General features: G+C 41.8%; 1 protein-coding gene across 1 annotated transcript; it reads left to right on the top strand.

The window, feature by feature from the left end:
* The first annotated feature begins 155 nt into the window (after positions 1–155).
* On the top strand, positions 156–16,441 carry LOC100846971 (estrogen receptor alpha 2). The gene is given in 11 exon segments (NM_001252365.1): positions 156–325; positions 328–452; positions 3,273–3,502; positions 7,645–7,761; positions 8,202–8,383; positions 8,596–8,749; positions 11,289–11,380; positions 11,383–11,426; positions 14,855–14,988; positions 15,375–15,547; positions 15,855–16,441. Coding segments are annotated over 11 exon segments (1,431 nt in total). The 5' UTR covers positions 156–184; the 3' UTR covers positions 15,894–16,441.
* Positions 16,442–20,549: the final 4,108 nt, after the last annotated feature.

Genomic DNA, 20,549 nt, shown 5'->3' with positions numbered 1-20,549 from the left:
AGCCAGTCTAAATCATACTGGTTATCAGTGCTGTTGTTCTGTGAGTGTGATGCTGGTCAGACAGTCCCAGGTGCAGACCTCCAAACCTTGTGGAGCTCCTCTCAGATCCTAAGCAACCCTGGAGAGCCTAGCCATCTCCCCCCAGAAACTCTTGCCGCAGCCACCGCTCACTCCCTGCAGTGACATGTACCCTGAGGAGACCCGTGGGGGTGGAGGAGCAGCCGCCATCAACTACCTGGAGGGAGTGTATGACTACACTGCCCATGCCCCTGGCCTGGCCCCCCTCTACAGTTCCTCCACTGCATCCCTGGATGCCCATGGACCCCCTCGGACGGCAGCCTGCAGTCCCTTCTGTTTGTGCCCTCCACTCCCCAGCTCAGCCCCTTCCTCCGCCACACCAGCCTCCCCAGCCAGTCTTTCTACCTGGAGATCTCCTCCACACCCGTAAACAGGTGAGAGATATAACTGTCTTTGACCCTTATGGAGGGCAAGAGTTAATTATCTGGCTGAATGTGTGCGGCTCGGCTAGCTGTATTGTACCTAGGTGATCAAATCACATTTTTATTTGTCACATGCCCCGAAATACAACAGTGAAATGCTTACTTATAAATAAAGTTTTTATAAATATAGGTTTTTCTCATTGAGATAACATCTCTTTTCCAAGAGAGACCTGGTCCAATAGCAGCAGGGGGAACAACATTTCAGACAAAACAACTTACATACAGTAACACAACATTAAACAAAACTATAAACACACATACAGTACAACAAATATTTAACGTTAAAAACATGAATGTCTTGACTAAAAACAGCTGGCCTAAAGACAATTACACTCTTCTATGATTATATACATTGATCAAGTGTTTAAACTCCACCAACGAAACTAGATCAAATTTTTAAATGTTCAGGAAAGAATTCCAGGACCACGGAGCTAAGTAACTGAAACTATTTCTACCATGACCTGTTCTAATTTTTGGTACTGTTAGAAGCAAATGAGAATGGGACCGTAATTGATATTTATTTACCGACCTGACTAAAAAAAGAACAGAGATAGTGGCATTTTACCAAACATGGCCTTATAAATCAGTGTATACCAGTGTTTAAGCCTATGCAAGGTCAATGACGACCATCCAACAGCACTGTAGAGATCACAATGATGTGTTAGACGTACTTACAAGCCCTTGTAAGTAATGTGTAAGAGAGAGTGAGATCAGTGACCCTATTCCACTCCATTTGATCTGAATGTTTGTTAGAGTTAGTGTTAACTCTTGTGATGTTAGTTATAGCAGTGTTGTTTGGACAGTGTGTTGCTGACTATGTAGTGTCGTTCAACAGTTGCTATGTCCCTGTGTTTCTTTTCTTCTTCTTCACCAAACCACTGATTATGTAATTGTCATAGAGCATTTCAATAAAGACATGTCATATTCTGTCCCATATGATATGATTGCTTGGAGAGAAATAGAGTGATAGTCTACATTGATTGACATAGATTGAGTTTAGGTTTAGTCTTTTTCTAATTGTTCACTTCAATTATTTGACTGTCCTTACTCCACATTAACAATATGTATTTGTCTTCCTGTGGTCACGTTTAAAAATTTGGCTCAGTGTACTTTTGTTTCTCTAGCATCCTCTTTTAAGTAGTCTGACAAACAATGACAGTCAGACAAAATAAATACTTTAAAACTAAACATGTACTCCGGACTTAGTTTCATAACACCTTTTCAATAATGTTTTGTCCTCAAAGTGGGGTATTATGCTCCTTATATGTGACAGTACTGTACTAGGTTAGTTTAATTTAAAAGTTAAACATTCATTATCAGAAGGGAAATATTTAGGCTGTTGAAAAGCCTTAGCTACGGAGCTCTAATTTCTCAGATTAGCAACTTTGCTGGAGACCTTGAGAAAATAACAATATGTAAGAACAACAAAAGTACACACGTACAGTTCATTTCCTGAATGAGGTGGAGACAGATCTAATTCCTGGGGGGATAGTAGATGAGTCCAAGTTGCTGCTGTTAGCTATAATTGGCTTGAGGGATTGAGGGGCGCAATGGTGTTGTCAACCTCAACAAGACGAAGCTGCTATTCCTCCTGGGGAAGGCCTGCCTGCTCCAAGACCTCTATTACAGTTGACAACTCTACGATGTCAACTTCCCAAAGTGCAAAAAACTTTAGTGACCCTGGACAACACCCTGTCATTCTCTGAAAACATCAAAGCAGTGACTCGCTTCTGGAAGTTCATGCTCTACAACATCCATAGAGTACGAATTTTTCACAGAGGAAGCGGTACTTGTAATCTCCCGTCTGATCTACTGCATCTCTGTTGGCTGGGCTCCCCGCTTGTGCCATCAAACCCCTGGAATTTATCCAGAATGCCGCAGCCCACTTAGTGTTCACCCTTCCCAAGTTCTCCAATGGCACCCCTCTCCTCCGCACACTCCACTGGCTTCCAGTCAAAGCTTGCATCCACTACAAGACCATGGTGCTTGCCAACGGAGCAGCAAGGGGAACTGCCCCTCCCTACCTTCAGGCTATGCTGAAACCCTAACCCCAACCGCAAGCACTCCGTTCTTCCACCTTTGGTCTCCGGGCCGTCCCACCCCTACAGGGGGTCAGTGCCCTCTTAGCCCAGTCGAATGTCTTCTCTGTCCTGGCACCCCAAAGGTGGAATGACCTTCCCCCTGAAGCTAGGATAGTAGGTCTGAAACCCTACATCTTCAAAGAGTATCTTAAATAAGACAACCCTTATCCCCACCCCCATTGTATGAATTTAACATGTACTTCTGTTTTCCTACTAGCACTAACTTTGCTGAACTTCTTAAGTGAGGAAAAATTTACATTAACACGACTGTGATGTAGTTCTCACCTAGCTACAGAATCTTAAGATGAATGCTCTAACTGTAAGTCACTCTGGATAACAGCGCCTGCTAAATTAGTCAAATTAAATGTAGTCACCTCTCTTACAGCTCTCTTTATTGAATGAGAAAATATCTTTGTTTGACTGTTGTGAGATATCTATCGGAGAAACTGATGTTGGTCATTTCAACTTTTGAAAGCACTTCAATTGAAACTGAGGCAGAGGTCATTAGAGGAATATGTTTTCAAAGAGAACCAGCACATTTTTGTAGCCCAAAAGTCACATTTTGAATCAATGCGTTTGCAAAGGTTTTTTGTGACGTCATCTTGAAAAGAATTTCACAAAGAACAACTCCAGGTTGATTCATCCCTGAAAAGCCAATCATCTGACCATCCTGACCAACCCTGTGTTGCAGGTCGAGTGTGGGAGCCAATCAGCAGTCAGTGTCCCATGAGGAGCTCAGCAGCGCCTCCGACACTGTGGCGGAGTCAGGGTCAGGCTCAGGTTCAGGGCCAGGGGTCGGAGTGTTTGAGATGGCCAAGGAGACTAGGTACTGTGTGGTCTGCAGTGACTATGTCTCTGGGTATCACTACGGAGTTTGGTCCTGCGAGGGCTGCAAAGCCTTCTTCAAAAGGAGCATCCAAGGTAAGCCTCTCATCCCTACCACTATATCCCACTTCACTTCAAAACATTTAACTCTTTCTATTCACTGTATCAGAAGACGCACTCACAACCAAAGTTTTGAAATTCATATCTAAGCCCTCTTAGCAATAAGGGTGCCACAAAAATACCACGTAATTCCCCATTCAGCACTGTACTCTATTAAAAGTAACTAATCTGACTGGCACCCAATGTTCCCTCTAAACTGCGCGTGAGCAGTAGCCCCACGAAGCTCCCCCGGCACTGCCATGCAGAAATATCAGCCCACAGAGAGAAGCACGTTATTGAACTTCACTCAGCTTTCTAGAGCAGTGGTCACGTTGATCTCCAAGGCATTCCTAGTCGATCGCCAAACATTTCTGTAAAAAAATATAATTTTTTATTTTTATTTTTATTTGCTTCAGGTTGTTGCCAGTAGGTGTACCCGATTCAGCTGCCCTCTGTGCCGGGTAGGCAAACTGTTGCCATTTCATGTGTTTGAAGGTACAAACTCTGCCTTCCCGGCGGGCCCAGAGAGAAAATCAAGTGTACTATAGGGCTACCGCTTGCCAACTGGATGGCTCAGATGACTGTGTCTGTAGTAAAGTAGCAGACATAAAAGAAAGCTACAGCAACATTGATACTGTGAGATTTCAAAACGTTTAAAACCATGACTAGAGAGAGACTATTAACTAATACAGCAAAGAGCTGCTGTTTTTATGAGTGAGTTCCAGTGCAGGCTGAGGTGAGGACGGCTAGAAATAATGGCTGGAACGGCGTTAATGGAATGGCATCAAACACATGAAAACCATGTGTTTGATACCATTCCAAGAATTCTGCTTCAACCATTACAATGATCCCATCCTCCCCAATTAAGGTGCTACCAACCTCCTGTGGTGAGTTCATATTTAAGTTCTTACTCAGCACTGTCAACACTTTAAGTCATAAAATGCGCGTTCTTCCTATATACAGGGCTACAACAAGCAGTGCAGAAGTAATAAATGAGTAGGAAAGTGAAACTATAGGCTTGCATTGTAATTATTAGCTGCTTGGGTCTTTTTTAACATCGAGGAATATACATTTGTTCCCATAGGAGTAACAACAGGAATTTGTGCAAGACGCAAAAATAATGCGGTGCGACTCAAGTTTCTGGTCCCTTTTTGGTCAGTGTCAGTGGAAAGGAAGAGCGGAGGGATGTTTAGAGGCGGACCCTCAGTCTGCTGCTTTCTCCCTCCGCTGAGACTGACCATGAGATGGAGCACCAGCAGCCCAGTAAAATAAAAATAAAAAGCTAATTATTTAAATGTATGCTCACTCATCTGTGCCTCACAAGTAATACAACAACAGATCTACTACCAGTGTGATCATATAGCCTAGCTCAAGTTTTTAAATATAATTAAAAAAAATGACCCGACATTTGCAAGGCAATTCAAGCAAAGCTAATATGCGTTGATAATGTATTGGGCCTATAGCTTACTGCACAAACCTCATTGCTACAGTACTGTTTTTAATTGGTTAATGTTGCATAGGCTTATGTTTTTTAAGTCATGTTAAAAAAAATCTGACCGTTAGATCGCTACTTGCATTTTGACTCAAAGTGATCTTGACTCAGAAAAGGTTGGTGATCACTGTTTGAGTTTTTCTTGTTATCATTATAAATGTTTCCCTTTACTGTGGCACATGTGATCAAATCAACGCAATATTAGCCACTTTCAATGCAACATACCGAAACAAAATGAACTATGCAACAGATTTTGTTGTAGGCAGAAGGCATCGGAGTAGGATTCTATTGAATTGACATGCACTACTCAGTCCGTACTCTACACAGACCGGTGTGGTATAAACAATCAGAGTTGCAGTAGGTCCAAATGTCCATTACCATATATGGATCTGTGCCATTTACGTTGAACTGGATTGTGTTTACAGCATGAGCGGTCGTGACTAGATGTGCTTGTTTTGAGATCAAAGAGAGCTGCTTGTAGCCACGTGTGCACATGTTGTTCATATCCTTTGCTAGTTAGTGAGTTATTAGCCCAGTTATAGATCATTTGTAGTCAGTAATAGGGGACTGATTGCTTCCTACAAGAGCACAAAATGTGTACATTTCTAAACCGCTTTAAAAGCTAGTCAGGCAAAGAGCTTTTAATAAGCTAAATAGGCAGAGGGTAGCATAATTTTTCTGATTCTCTGTAATAATGGTATGAGAATAATAATGCATTTTCTTTTGTAAAGTGGTTTCTTGCATCAAACAACATAATAGATTTTAAGTCACTTGTCTCAAGGACAAGTGGAAAAACAGGTTAATGTCAAGCCCTGCATGTTTTTTTTTTAAAGTCTCATGAAATGTAGGCCTACATTGAACACCACATATTGGCTGAATGATAGAACAGCTATTTCCCTGTAAAAAATGTATGGGATGCATTTTCTTCATTATTTTTGATGGTAGGCCTACATTGTGATAAAATAGCCACAGTAGCCTACATGGCCACTGTTAAAACTGTAACTTAAAGGAGGTACAGCCTAAGTGTTAACAGTAAACGCATGCTGGAAGTTGGACAGAATTTTCACAACGGTCAAGTTTGTACTCAGCAGACCTGACATTTGCTCAGTGCCGGAAAAAATGAGAGGGATCATTGCTGGCACCCACTGTCATTTTTAGCAGGTTGATGTTTTTTTTCCATGAGTCTTGTCCTGGAGGCAGAACTGAGCGATTTCAAAATTGGCTGTATTATAAAAATGTATAGGGAAAAATTTTGCTTTTTGGTCTTCATTTAAGGCTAGGCATTAGGGTTAGCAGCGTGGTTAGGTTTAAAATCTGATTGTATGACTTTGTGGCTGTGTCAGCTAGTGACCACTCTGTAGGGCTGCCTCAATAACAAGATTTATGACCAAAAACGCCAAGCTGCTCATTTTCAGCTCTTATTATAAGTTGTGCAGAGGTTAAGGGCGTGTGTGTGTGTGTGTGTGTGTGTGTGTGTGTGTGTGTGTGTGTGTGTGTGTGTGTGTGTGTGTGTGTGTGTGTGTGTGTGTGTGTGTGTGTGTGTGTGTGTGTGTGTGTGTGTGTGTGTGTTGAGAGAGTGACTTATCTAAAGAATGACTGGTACATAATGACTATCATTTTCAGCTGTTATTATAAGTTGTGCAGAAGGTGTGGGCACATGAATATTATTGAGAAACCAACTTTGACATTGGCTGTTAATTGTTCCTGGTTCCCAGCCAGCTTCAAACCTCTTACAGAGAGACCATCGACGTTTAACTGTCATTTACCAGTACCAATTTAGTGATATTGCTAAAGGTACACTGGGTGTAGAGAAGGAACTAATCAAAGAGAACAGAACGACCTGAATTAAGGGAAAATATAATGTTCCTTTCATATCTGTCACGATTCCCACCGACGGTGGCGCCCCCTCCTGCTCGGGTGGCGCTCGGCGGTCGTCGTCACCGGCCTATTAGCTGCCACTGATTCCTTTTTTGTTTTCCCCCTGTTTGTGATTGTGTGCACCTGTTCTGAGTGGGGGTGATTAGCGGGGCTATTTATATTAGCTGGTCCGCCTTTTCTTTGTGCGGGATTGCGTTTATCTGTTGTATGCTTGTGTACACACTGGTTGAGTTTTTGCGCTAGTGCGTTGGTGTTGCGCCGACTGTGTTTTTCCCCCTGTGTTTGGGGCACTTTGTTTTGTGTGCGCTCTCATCACTGTTTGGGGTGGCTTGTGTTTTTCGCCATTTGGCCTATTAAAAGCCACTACCCTGTATTCGCTGCTTCCTGCGTTTGATTTTGCAAGTGTCTTGCCATCGACGTAGACATTTTTCATTATTACTGAAATAGAACATGTTGTAAAACCATATTCTAATGTTCTTTCAACGTTGAATAGGCTATCATAGGTAGCGGAGTTAATTTTACCTTGTACGGCAGAGGAATCTTAATAAATTACATTTCATGACGTTTCGTGGGAGTGGACATCACACAACAAAAGACACATAATCAGAACACAGTAGTCTCATGGTAATAAAACATTGTAGATACTATATTTGAATTTACTCTATGCCAGAGAGATATGAAAAAGAGGTATAGAGTGTTCCTCTCTGTCAAATAACCTCAACCTGTGTGCCAGTCCCAGTGATTGGATCACAATAAAGTTTTCTTCCAGGTCACAATGACTACATGTGCCCTGCGACCAACCAGTGTACCATCGACAGGAACCGTAGGAAGAGCTGCCAGGCATGCAGCCTCAGAAAGTGTTACGAAGTGGGCATGATGAAAGGAGGTGAGCAAGGGAACACAATGGTGCTCACGTGTGTGCCCGCACACACACAACTTACAGTTTGGTTTGGCTTGCCTCAGTAGTGTGAAAAGGGTAGTATTAGTTAAGACTGCTTGATGCTGAAAGGACAGGTGGTGTGTGGCTAAGCATTGTGTGTGCAGATAAAATAGAGACATATTTTACCATGGCCTTGAACCACTTTTCTCTGATGGGTGTAAAGGATTGATTAGTAGCCTACACACCCACAGTTTTGTTTTCATACTTCATGAATGCACACACATCCATACACGCACACAGCGAAATTCTACAGCAAGGAAAGGATATGAAGTTATACGTGGGAGCAAGAGTGTAAATAGCGAGATAAGTGTGTGCATGGTTGTGTGTGTGTGTGTATATATGTGTGTGTGTGTTCATTAAGAACTCTACTCTACTCTAAACCCCAGGCTTGCGAAAGGACCGCGGTGGGCGGGTTCTCCAGAGGAATAAGAGGCGTGGTGGCCCTGCTGGTGACAACAGTGTCCTGGAGCACAGCAAAGCACCCCTTCAGGATAGTAGCAGGAACAGCAGCTTCGGTGGTGGAGGAGGAGGAAAAGGGCGGCTCAAGATCACCATGCCTCCTGAACAGGTCTGAACATTTCACTGGCTTCCTCCATTTCATATATCTCCAATGTAGCCACTTTCATTTAGCAACAGTCCTAAACAATTCAGTTAATACAAATGAATATGTAAGTGGAAACACAAAGTACTAGGATTATTATCTTACTCGCTTGCAATCATAATCACGGGTAAAATTGGAATTAAATGCACGGTGCCAGAATTCCTGCTCTCCTCCCCCAGGTGCTGTTCCTGCTGCAGGGTGCGGAGCCTCCAGCCCTGTGTTCTAGTCAGCAGTTGGGCCGTCCCTACACAGAGATCACCATGATGACCCTGCTCACCAGCATGGCTGACAAGGAGCTGGTGCACATGATCGCATGGGCTAAGAAAATACCAGGCAAGAACCTAACACGGCACAGAAATTATACAGTGCCTTCGGAAAGTATTCAGACCCCTTGACTTTTTCCACATTGTTACGTTACAGCCTTATTCTGAAATGGTTTAAGTGACCAGTTTTCCTCAGCAATCTACACACAATAGCCCATAATGACAAAGTGAAAACAGGTTTTAAGATAATTTTGCAAATGTAAATAAGAAATACATTATTTACATAAGTATTCAGACCCTTTGATATGAGACTCGAAATTGAGTTCAGGTGCATCCTGTTTCCATTGATCATCCTTTAGATGTTTCTACAACTTGATTGGAGTCAACCTGTGGTCAATTCAATTGATTGGACATGATTTGGAAAGGCACACACCTGTCTATTTAAGGTCCCACAGTTGACAGTGCATGTCAGAGCAAAAACCAAGCCATGAGGTCGAAGGAATTGTCCGTAGAGCTCAGAGACAGGATTGTGTCGAGGCACAGATCTGGGGAAGGGTACCAAAAAATGTCTGCAGCATTGAAGGTCCCCAAGAACAGAGTGGCCTCCATCATTCTTAAATGGAAGAAGATTGGAACCACCAAGACTCTTCCTATAGAACCTTCCAGAAGGACAACCATCTCTGCAGCACTCCACCAACAAGGCCTTTACTGTAGAATGGCCAGACGGAAGCCACTCCTCAGTAAAAGGCACATGACAGCCCCCGTGGAGTTTGCCAAAAGGCATATGGAGAAAACCTGGCACCATCCCTACGGTGAAGCATGGTGGTGGCAGCATCATGCTGTGGGGATGTTTTTCAGTGGCAGGGGCTGGGAGACTAGTCAGGATCAAGGCAAAGATTAACATAGCAAAGTACAGAGAGATTCTCAATGAAAACCTGCTCCAGAGCACTCAGGACTTGGAAGGTTCACCTTCCAACAGGACAATGACCCTAAGCACACAGCCAAGACAATGCAGGAGTGACTTCGGGACAAGTCTCTGAATGTCCTTGTGTGGCCCAGCCAGAGCCCGGACTTGAACCCGATCAAACATCTCTGAAGAGACCTGAAAATAGCTGTGCAGCAATACTCCCCATCCAGAGAGAGAGAGCTTGACAGGATCTGCAGAGAAGAATGGGAGAAACTCCCTAAATACAGGTGTGCCAAGCTTGTAGCGTCATACCCAAGAAGACCAGATGCTGTAATCACTGCCAAAGGTGCTTCAACAAAGTACTGATTAAAGGGTCTGAATACTTATATAAATGTGATATTTTTTTTGTTTTAATAAATTAGCAACATTTCTAAAAATCTGTTTTTGCTTTGTCATTATGGGGTATTTTGTGTAGATTGATGAGGGGAAAAAAACGATTTAATCAATTTTAGAAAAAGGCTGTAACGTAACAAAGTGGAAAAAGTCAAGGTGTCTGAATACTTTCCAAAGGTACTGTATATGTTGTAACAAGGTTTCAATAGTACTCATTATCTCTCTCTCTTTCTCTCTCACACACACAGACAGACACACACAGAAAATACACACACACAGAGTAGACACCTACGAAATCCTAGACTACAGCCTTCATACGACTGCTTACGCAACCACTTTCCTCCAGTGGTGGCAGGCCTTGGTAGTGGCAGTGACTGGCTGCTGAGGTTGCACACACACACTGGGACATTACAGGCATTATGTCAATGATTACAGTCACCATCTCAAAGGGTCGTTTGGGCAAAACCACTGCTAACCCATGGAGCTACACACACACAACCTCCCCGCGACACTGTCTAAGCAAACACTGATGTTATGATGTCCCAGTGTGCATCACTAAGAACCTGAAAGCACACAGTTTTAGGAGTCTTTAGCCACGTACAGAGAGGAAAAATGGAAGGGAATAGGATGTAATTGGATAGGAATTAGGACAGCTCAGTTGTGCTGATAAGGACCCATGCCAGGCCAGCAAAGGGATTGCAGATAGGACAATTCACAATGGCTGTTGTGGCAAGGTTGTAAGAAGTTTAATGCATAGCATTTATCTTTACCTAAGAATTCAGATCAGAGAAAAACGTTATCCTGGAAAAATACAACTATCACATTTGTTGAAATGAAATGATACTAGATTACTTTAGAAAAAAAAAATGCCGTTGACTGATCAGATCAAATGATTGACATAAAGAGCCGTTGTGTTGAACACTGTGCAATGTTTAACAGTGAGAATGACAGAATGGTGAACTTACTAAATGAAATGAGTTTGACTGTGTGATATTAGGTTGCTTCTTGTGTAAATATTTTCTGTCTGGATTTTAATGATTTGTATTTTAATGATTTTAATGATTGATCTGATTCAACTAGAAGCTTCAACCAGTGGTCCAGTCAACCACAGATTAAAGGAAAGTATCACTTTCATTACTTTGGATTTGCAGTGTGTGGGGGAGCTTCTATCCTTTGAATGACAATTTTACTATTAAATGAGTAATGTGACCATCTTAAAGTAGTTGAATGGACTAGTGGTTAATGTATAATTGATAGTGGGTTTATGTATGGTTTGACCGCAGTGTGACTGTGTCTCTGGTACTGGTAGGTTTCCAGGAGCTGTCTCTCCATGACCAGGTGAAGTTGCTTGAGAGTTCCTGGCTGGAGGTGCTGCTGATCGGACTCATTTGGAGGTCCATCCCAGCCCTGGGAAACTAATCTTCGCCAAGGACCTCATACTGGACAGGTGGGTACACACACACACACACACACACACACACACACACACACACACACACACACACACACAAAATATATTGTATAAGAAACAAATATAAATTGTAGATGTCCATTTCGCATCTTGTCTGTGTACCTCTACTAAAGGCCATGTCACCATGAGTCTAATTATGATATTCCCATGGAGAAAGAAACACACTGTCTCACCTGCACAAATCCCCATCATTACACTTTAACGTTGGCAGAGGGTAGTGAAATGTCATCAAAATGGTGACTCTTGGGAAAGATGGAAACAGCATGCAAGACAGCATGAGAGAAAGGGGGGAAGACCGAGAGATGGAAAGAGAGTGAGAGAGGAGGCCAAGAGAGGGTGTATTTTTCATGCACAGCCTGTTCCCTTCATTTACCCCCACCATGTTCAAAGTAAACAAGTTTCACAGAGCTGCAGACCCTTCCTAAAGGGAAAGAGAGAGAGAATGAAATGAAATAAGGAGAGAGGAAGAAGGGCTGTTACTCTCTCTCGTTGATATCTATGATGTTCTCATTTGATCTGAGTTTTATTATAGAGCATTAATTCTGACACCAGGTCCATAGCTAGCCACTTTGACATGATGAGTAAAATGGTGCAGGTGGGAAGGCTGTTTGAGTTAGGGGGAAACTATCAAACTTACTCTAGATGGCTACTCTTCAGAAATACTGTATGATTATTGTTCTTACCCTGACCACCATCTCTGGTCCAGTGCTGCAGTCAGTTTCACTGTACTTTACTTATGTCTCATCCCGACTCATATGGAAAATAAGAAGGAAAAACTAAAAATAATCTTGTACGGAAGAGGAAGATTATTTGTACAAAAATCGAATAAGTAATCTAATTAGGAGCCTATCTAATAAGATTTTTTATGTTTTACCTTATGTCAGTAATGTATTTGTATATGTGTTAACTTACACTTAGTATACAAAACATTAGGAACACCTGCTCTTTCCATAAGACTGACCAGGTGAATGCTATGATCCCTTATTGATTTCACTTGTTAAATCCACTTCAAACAGTGTAGATGAAGGGGAGGAGACAGGTTAAAGAAAGAATGTTTTATTAGTTTTACCCCTTTTTCCTTTCATGATTTCTAACTGGTAGTTATAGTCATGTCCCATTGCTGCAACTCCCGTACGGACATGGGAGAGGTGAAGGTCGAGAGCCATGCATTCCCCGAAACACGACCCTGCCAAGCCGCACTGCTTCTTAACACAATACTTGCTCAACCTGGAAGCCAGCCGCACCAATGTGTTGGAGGTAACACCGTACAGCTGGTGACCGAAGTCGGCGTGCATGCACTTGGCCCCCCACAGGAGTCGCTAGGGCGCGATGGGACAAGGACATCCCAGCCAGCCAAACCCTCCCCTAACCCAGACGACGTTGGGCCCTCCCCTAACCCAGACGACGGTGGACACAGCCCGGGATCGAACCCAGGTCTGTAGTGATGCCTCAAGAACTGTGATGCAGTGCTTTAGACCGCGGCGCCACTCAGGAGGCCAAAAGAATGATTCTTAAGCCTCGAGACAATTGAGACATGGATTGTGTATATGCGCCATTCGGAGCGTGAATGGGCAAGACAAAACATTTAAGTACCTTTAAACAGGGTATGGTGCCAGGCGCACCGGTTTGTGTCAAGAACTGCAACGCTGCTGGGTTTTTCACGCTCAACAGTTTCCCTTGTGTTTCAAGAATTGTCCACCACCAAAAGGACATCCAGCCAACTTGATACAACTGTGGGAAGCATTGGAACGCTTTCGACACCTTGTAGAGTCCATGCCCCGATGAATTGAGTTTGTTCTGAGTGGGGAGGGGGCAACGCAATATTAGGAAGGTGATCCTAATATTTGCTATACTCTGTGCATATGCCTTAAATGACATACACAATTCGCTACATGATTTTCAGCTTCCAGGAATTGTGTACAGATCCTTGCGTCATGGGGCCGTGCACAACCATGCTGAAACATGAGGTGATGGCGGCGGATGAATGGCACGACAATGGGCCTCAGGATCTCGCCATTTTACCGATGGTAATTCAAATTGCCATCGGTAAAATGCAATTGTCTTTATTGTCCGTAGTTTATGCCTGCCCATACCATAACCCCACCGTCACCATGGGAACTTTGTTCACAACGTTGACATAAGCAAACCCCTTGCCAACACAAAGCCATACACGTGGTCTGCCAAATTCTCTAAAACAACGTTGGAGGCGGCATATGGTGGCTCAATTCTCTGGCAACAGCTCTGGTGGACATTCCTGTGGTCAGAATGCCAATTGCACGGTCCCTCAAAACTTCAGACATCTGTGGCATTGTGTTGTGACAAAACTTCACATTTTAGATTGGCCTTTTATTATCTCTAGCACAAGGTGCACCTGTGTTGATCATACTGTTTAATCAGCTTCTTAATATGCCACACCTGTCAGGTGGATGGATTATCTTGGCAAAGGATAAATGCTCACTAACAAGGATGTAAACAAATTTGTGCACATCATATGAGAAAAATAAGCTTTTTGTGCATATGGAACATAATCTGGGAACTTTTATTTCAGTTCATGAAACACGGGACCAACACTTTACATGTTGCATTGATATTTTGTTCAGTGTATAAGAAAACTGTATGTTCTGACAATGTAACCTCTACAAAATAAATGCTTTTCTTATAGGTTTTGTTTTTATAAGTCAACGTATAAAAAAAAAACATGACAATTACTATATTTGTATATGCATTTTCAGGTATGAATTTCCATTGTTATGGCATCTCCTACTGGACAGTGGATTTATCTACAACTGTGCCTTTGGTCTCCCATCCAGGGTTTTAACCAAGCCCCCAGCCCTGTTTAGCTTTGATATTTGTCACTTACTATTACCAATGTGTTATCATGAGACTGATTGTTGAGGGATCTCCACTTAATAATGAAAGAGATTCACTGCTTCTTTCGAAGTCGTTCCTATCCTTCTCCCTCCTCCTTCGCATCCCCTTCTCCTCCTCCCCCTCTCCTCCCCTTCTTCCTCCTCTCTTCCTCCTCCTTCTGCTTTCCCCTTTCCTCCTGCTCCTCCTCGTGGCAGACTTAGCTTCTTTCTTCAATAAGTGTAACGTTGCGTGCGACTGACATCAGACAGTGCTATGCAATTGCTTTGAAATCTCATTGCTTTTAAATCTCATGTATGTGAGACCTTAGAAGGCTTAACTTACATATTTTTTGTATGTTATTATACAAGACCTGCAACATTTATTTTATGTCTAAATGTTACCCATCCATATAAGTCAGATATTACAGAATCAAATATGAATCTTGTATGTGTATTTGCTGCCATATGTATTACTTACAAGTTCCAGGTAGAACATATAGGAATCTTGTTAAATTATTCTGTATCTTTTCCATATGGGGGATCGTTGACCTCCAGGAGTGAAGGGGACTGTGTGGAGGGCATGGCTGAGATCTTTGACATGCTCCTGGCCACTGTGTCTCGCTTCCGCATGCTCAAACTAAAGCCTGAGGAGTTTGTGTGTCTCAAAGCCATCATCTTGCTTAACTCTGGTGAGTGTGTTATTCTAAGCTATTAAAGATGCTTTGCTTAGTATGTTTTGTTGTGAGTGTGACCTGAGTTCAATAACTGTTACCATGACAACTGGGCCAGCTGTTCTATGTGTGTTGACTGAGAGAAACTTCTGTGTTTGTTTTGAGACTGACTAATATGTAAGAGACAAAAATACCTTAGCAATGGGTGTTGTTGCAGGTTTCTGTGTATAGTTGTGTATAGCTAGCTACCTGATGTTCTTATTAATTGCTGAGTTAGCAGTTGCTGCATTGAGAACATCAGGCTCTTCCCGTTTCCCCGTCTTTGTCTCTTTTTTTCTTTACTTAAAACCTCTCCTCTTTCTTTACAATAAGCTCTCCTCTGTCTCTCTCCTCATTCCCTCTAGGTGTCTTCTCCTTCTGTTATTACTCTGTGGAGTCCCTCCACAACAGCCCGGCGGTGCAAAGCATGCTGGACAACATCACTGATGCCCTCATCCACCACATCAGCCAATCAGGAGCCTCGGTGCAGCAGCAGTCCAGACGGCAGGCCCAGCTCCTGCTCTCACACATCAGACATGTGAGGTGAGGAGGGCACTCTATCTAGCGGAGGAGCACTAAGGAGAAGTGGGGATAAGGGGAGTCTTGTCCCACACATCAGACACATTATATGAGGAGTTCAAACTACATGAGGGGACACATACTCCTAATGATGTAAATTCTGATTCTGAAAGTCGAGGCGCAGTTTAGACCTAGGCAAAGGGAATGTTCATATTATCTGTCAGTTATATACAGTATGATCATCACTTATTTGGTTATACCCATAGATTATATTTCTGTGGTTATCAATATCCCCTCTCACTGCTCCTCTTCTCTCCTCTCTGTAGCAACAAAGGCATGCAGCACCTGTGCAGCATGAAGTGTAAGAACAAAGTGCCTCTGTACGACCTGCTCCTGGAGATGCTGGACGCTCACTGGATCCACTCCCCAGGCAAGGTGGCCCAAGCCTGGGGACAGGCCAAGGGGGAGCCCCTCTCTACCAAAGGCTCCAGCATAGGACCCAAGCAAGGCAACCAAGATACCCAGCTCAGAAGCCCCGGTCCTGGGGTACTCGAGTATGGCACTACACGCTCGGACTGGAGCCCCATTCCATGATGAGATATAGAAATAGGTATTTGTAGATATGGAAGATGTAAAAGTCCTTCCATTCGATATAGTATATGTAGAGAAATATTTAGACATTTGTGGAGGGGACAGTAGATAAAAAAAAAGAGACAAGAATTTGTTATTTGTAATATTTGTTTATAATTTATGTGACTCATTTAATAGATAGTTAAAATGATTTAGCAGAGATCCGTTGAATGTTTAGAAACGTTTGCATTTTGTACTGGCTCACTACGGACTGAAATGTGCTCCGTCTCACCAGATGTTGCCTTTCACAACATTTAGAATCTTTTGAGTAAAGTGTTTTCTGTGGCTTTAGCAGCAGTTTCACCTTTGTGCAGCTTCATATAGTGTAGCGCACTGTTAGCAGCATAGACTCTTGATAGAGAGCAGCTAGTCAATGTTGATCAGTGCATTATACCCTGTGAACATGAGCTTTGTGTGCCTTGACCAAATTTCCCTAGATAAAGAATTATTGGATGAAACATTGAATTTGGCATTACTGCTATTAGCCAATAGAAATGCATTGAATAACAGATTCACTACATGGAACAACAGATAGTACTCTTAAATCTAAAGGAAGTTTGTACTGAAGTGTCTGTCCAATTTATTCCATGTATTTATGCCCTTATTTTCATCACTAAACTCTCCATATATACTTCCATTCATGTTTTTGAAACAATTTACAAAATGTGATATTTAAGGTAGTGTATTACTGCATTCGCAATGTATATTGTACAGAACTCTTAACAGCACTTCAGTTGATGGACAGCAAATAATGTTTTATGGACCATTTTATATAGTTGAAAAACAGAAGTAATGTAATAGAGCCCCACAGTGGAGGTGTCATTATATTTACATTTTACATTTAAGTCATTTAGCAGACGCTCTTATCCAGAGCGACTTACTTAGAGTGTCATAATACCCATAAAAACTAGCGGCCAAACAGGGAAACGTTACAATCGTTTTTCCACCATTAACTTTTCCCATAGGGGATTTTAGAAACACTTAAAATAAAGACGGTTCACAGAATTGTCCATTTTAATGAAATGTAGCCAATTTATTCATTACTACATTTAGCCATCATTAGATAGTTAATCCAGAGATTCTTGCCTTTGCCTCGGTTTGGCAGTCACGTTCAGATCATGGCATTTGTAGTTCTTCATGATAGGCACATTAGCAGCTAATTACCATTGCATTCTGGGGAGGTAAATACAGGCAAATATATTGATATTGATATATTGACCTTGTCCTAGAGAGATTTACAAGGTTATCAAAACGTCACGCCAGGGTAAGCCTACACGGAACAGAGCCCTTCTTTTAAGTGTTTCTAAAATCCCATATGGGACAAATGAATGGTGGAAAAACTATTGGAACCGTTTCCCTGTTTGCCCACTATGTTTTATGGGTATTATGACTCATAATGTGGTACTCCATTTAGCCTTTTTTGCAGCTGTTCTGTGAATATTTTATTGCTTACTCTAACAGATTGTTGTGTTAATTTAATCTAATTGTCTGTTTGTGTATATGAGAGAGCAAGAGAGAAATGACTTGCTTGTTTCTGAAGATGATTAAATACATGGATCATTAATTTGTCTACCAGATATGCGAGCCAATGCTGATTACTTAGTCTACACCCACCACATGTACAATAATTGTAGATGTTGACTTGGATGTTACGGTCATCAAGTGCACACTGTCGTGTCTTTGGGGTACCATTAAACTGAAGACATGTTTATCAATTAACTCCCTGTAATTATTATCACGCGATTAAACTGATTAATCGTTTAATTGTAATTAACTAGGAGATCGGGGCACCAAGGAAAATATTCAGATTACAAAGTTATAATTTTCCTAATATAACTTTCCTATATTATAACATTATATATTATATTTTATTATAGTATAGGCCGATTATCTTCTGGTTTAAATGGTGTATTTTACCTCGCGTCCAGTCTCATTCCAAACGTCGTAAATTGTTGTATCTCCACGAACCCAGCCTTTACTAAGAGTCATCCATACATCAATTGTCTTAAAATCATTTATTTACTAAACTAAGTAATTCACAGAAAGTATACAAATAGTAATTATCGTCACAAAGAATTGGTAGAGTAATGTGCCCTAGTGGGCTAACAGGCCTGGCGGCCTGTTGAACAATGGGTCATAAACGGTCAGCTGAGGAGACACACAGAGTATATTAATATTAACAATTGACATGCTAATCAATTGCACATGAACGCTCACTCATTTGGGAACAATTGCAATCAATATATATTTACGCTCGGTGTGTCGTCGGGATCCTTGTTGGAGCGTCGTTCTGTTGGAGAGTTTTGTCCGCGTTCTCTCTCTCTCTCGGTTGGAATGGGTCTTTCAAAGCGACATTCATTAATGTCGTTATAGAATGGATGTTTGTTGGTCTTCGCGTTCAATTATATAATTTCTAGCTGCAGACTAGTAATTAATATCAAAGACTTGTTCTTATTCTGTCGATATCAATAGTCTAAAAGTTAACCACGTGGTATGGTTCACTTTCAGTAGATAGATTAGATGGTCAAACCTATTGGCCAACTTGCAATGGAGTGGAGGCCTGGTCTCAAGAAAGTAGATCAGGGTATAGTTTTATAGTGAACATGTCACATGACGCCTGGTCCTGTCTGTGTCCCTGGGGGCGTGCCGATGACTGAGTTAGAATTGTATTTCTGTACCAAGTTTATCACATTAACATCAGTACATAGCATCTCAATGTATTACAAATAGCTTTATCCTTATTAATACATTCTATACAACCATGTGGATGCAAGTCTCAAGGCTGAGGCTATTATATAAACCGTTTTATGGTAATATGGCTATATTGTCTCTTCTGAGTATCACAAAATTGTACCAAGCGGACCAGTTCGTAGCTGGATTCTTCACCAATCTTCCATACCTTTTCCAGAACACAAATGTCGCTTGCCCCCCCAATTCTGTGAGTTGGAAGAATTTCCTGTGTCTCTCTATGGGCCATGTGGCAAGAGATTCTCCTGGAATTTTACCACTCCTTCCCACAGGGACTGGGTGGGGGAAGGTAGGTTGGGGGATGGTGCAAGGGGGGAGGGGGTCAACTGTCCTCCCTGTACTGAAAGAGGCCAATGTCATGACAACACTTTTCAACTGACTATCATGTATTGCTGTGAATAGACCAAGGATAAGACTTTAATAAATGGGGTACATATTTGTTGCATTATTATATATGTTACTGTCTGGCATTTTGTTAATTAAGTAATGCAAACTCAAAGCAATACAAAAACATAGGGAACTAATATTCAATATGTACTTTATTATATGCAAAGAGTATTCTTCATTAGGTCAGCATTAGCAAACTATATACATAGATCATTACGTAAGTATAAATGTTAATATTTTTTACAATTTCATTTTTCAGCAGCCTAGTGATTTTAATGTTTTATCCAGTTAGGATAATCCTAATTATTACAAAGCTCACTGTGACTCACCACCTGGATTCGTTCTCATGTATCAACATTTGAAATTGTTTTTTACATTGGAAAAAGAAGAGACTCAGAGCTACAAAATGGTATTACATACATTGCATTTGAGGAACAACGGGAAAGTAATTCTGCTTTTAACCTGTTAGGGCTAGGGGGCAGCATTTGCACGTCTGGATAAAAAAAATGTACCCGATTTAATCTGGTTACTAATCCTACCCAGTAACTAGAATATGCATATACTTATTATATATGGATAGAAAACACTCTAAAGTTTCTAAAACTGTTTGAATGGTGTCTGTGAGTATAACAGAACTCATTTGGCAGGCCAAAACCTGAGAAGATTCTGTACAGGAAGTACCCTGTCTGACCATTTCTTGGCCTTCTTTATCATCTCTATCCATTACAAAGGATCTCTGCTCTTACGTGACACTTCCCACGGCTCCAATGGGCTCTCAGAGCCCGGGAAAAAGCTGAATGACGTAATTCAAAGCCCTGGCTGAAACACATTATCGCGTTTGTCAAGTGGCCGATCAGGGGACAGTGGGCGTAGGCTCGTGCACAGGCCGCCCCCGTCTTTCTGTTTTTCCCTCTATTTACAGAAACTCAGATTCCCGGTCGGAATATTATCGCTTTTTTACGCGAAAAATGGCCTAAAAATTGATTTTAAACAGCGGTTGACATGCTTCGAAGTACGGTAATGAAATATTTAGAAATCTTTTGTCACGAAATGCGCCATGCGCACGACCCTTATTTACCATTCGGATAGTGTCTGGAACGCACGAACAAAACGCTGCTATTTGGATATAACGATGGATTATTTTGGACCAAACCAACATTTGTTATTGAAGTAGCAGTCCTGGGAGTGCATTCTGACGAAGACAACAAAGGTAATGAAACTTTTGTAATAGTAAATCTGACTTTGGTCAGGGCTAA

Source organism: Salmo salar, chromosome ssa15 (assembly GCF_905237065.1).
Source record: "Salmo salar chromosome ssa15, Ssal_v3.1, whole genome shotgun sequence".
Taxonomy (NCBI): Eukaryota; Metazoa; Chordata; class Actinopteri; order Salmoniformes; family Salmonidae; genus Salmo; species Salmo salar.
This window is presented reverse-complemented; position numbering and strand designations above follow the sequence as displayed.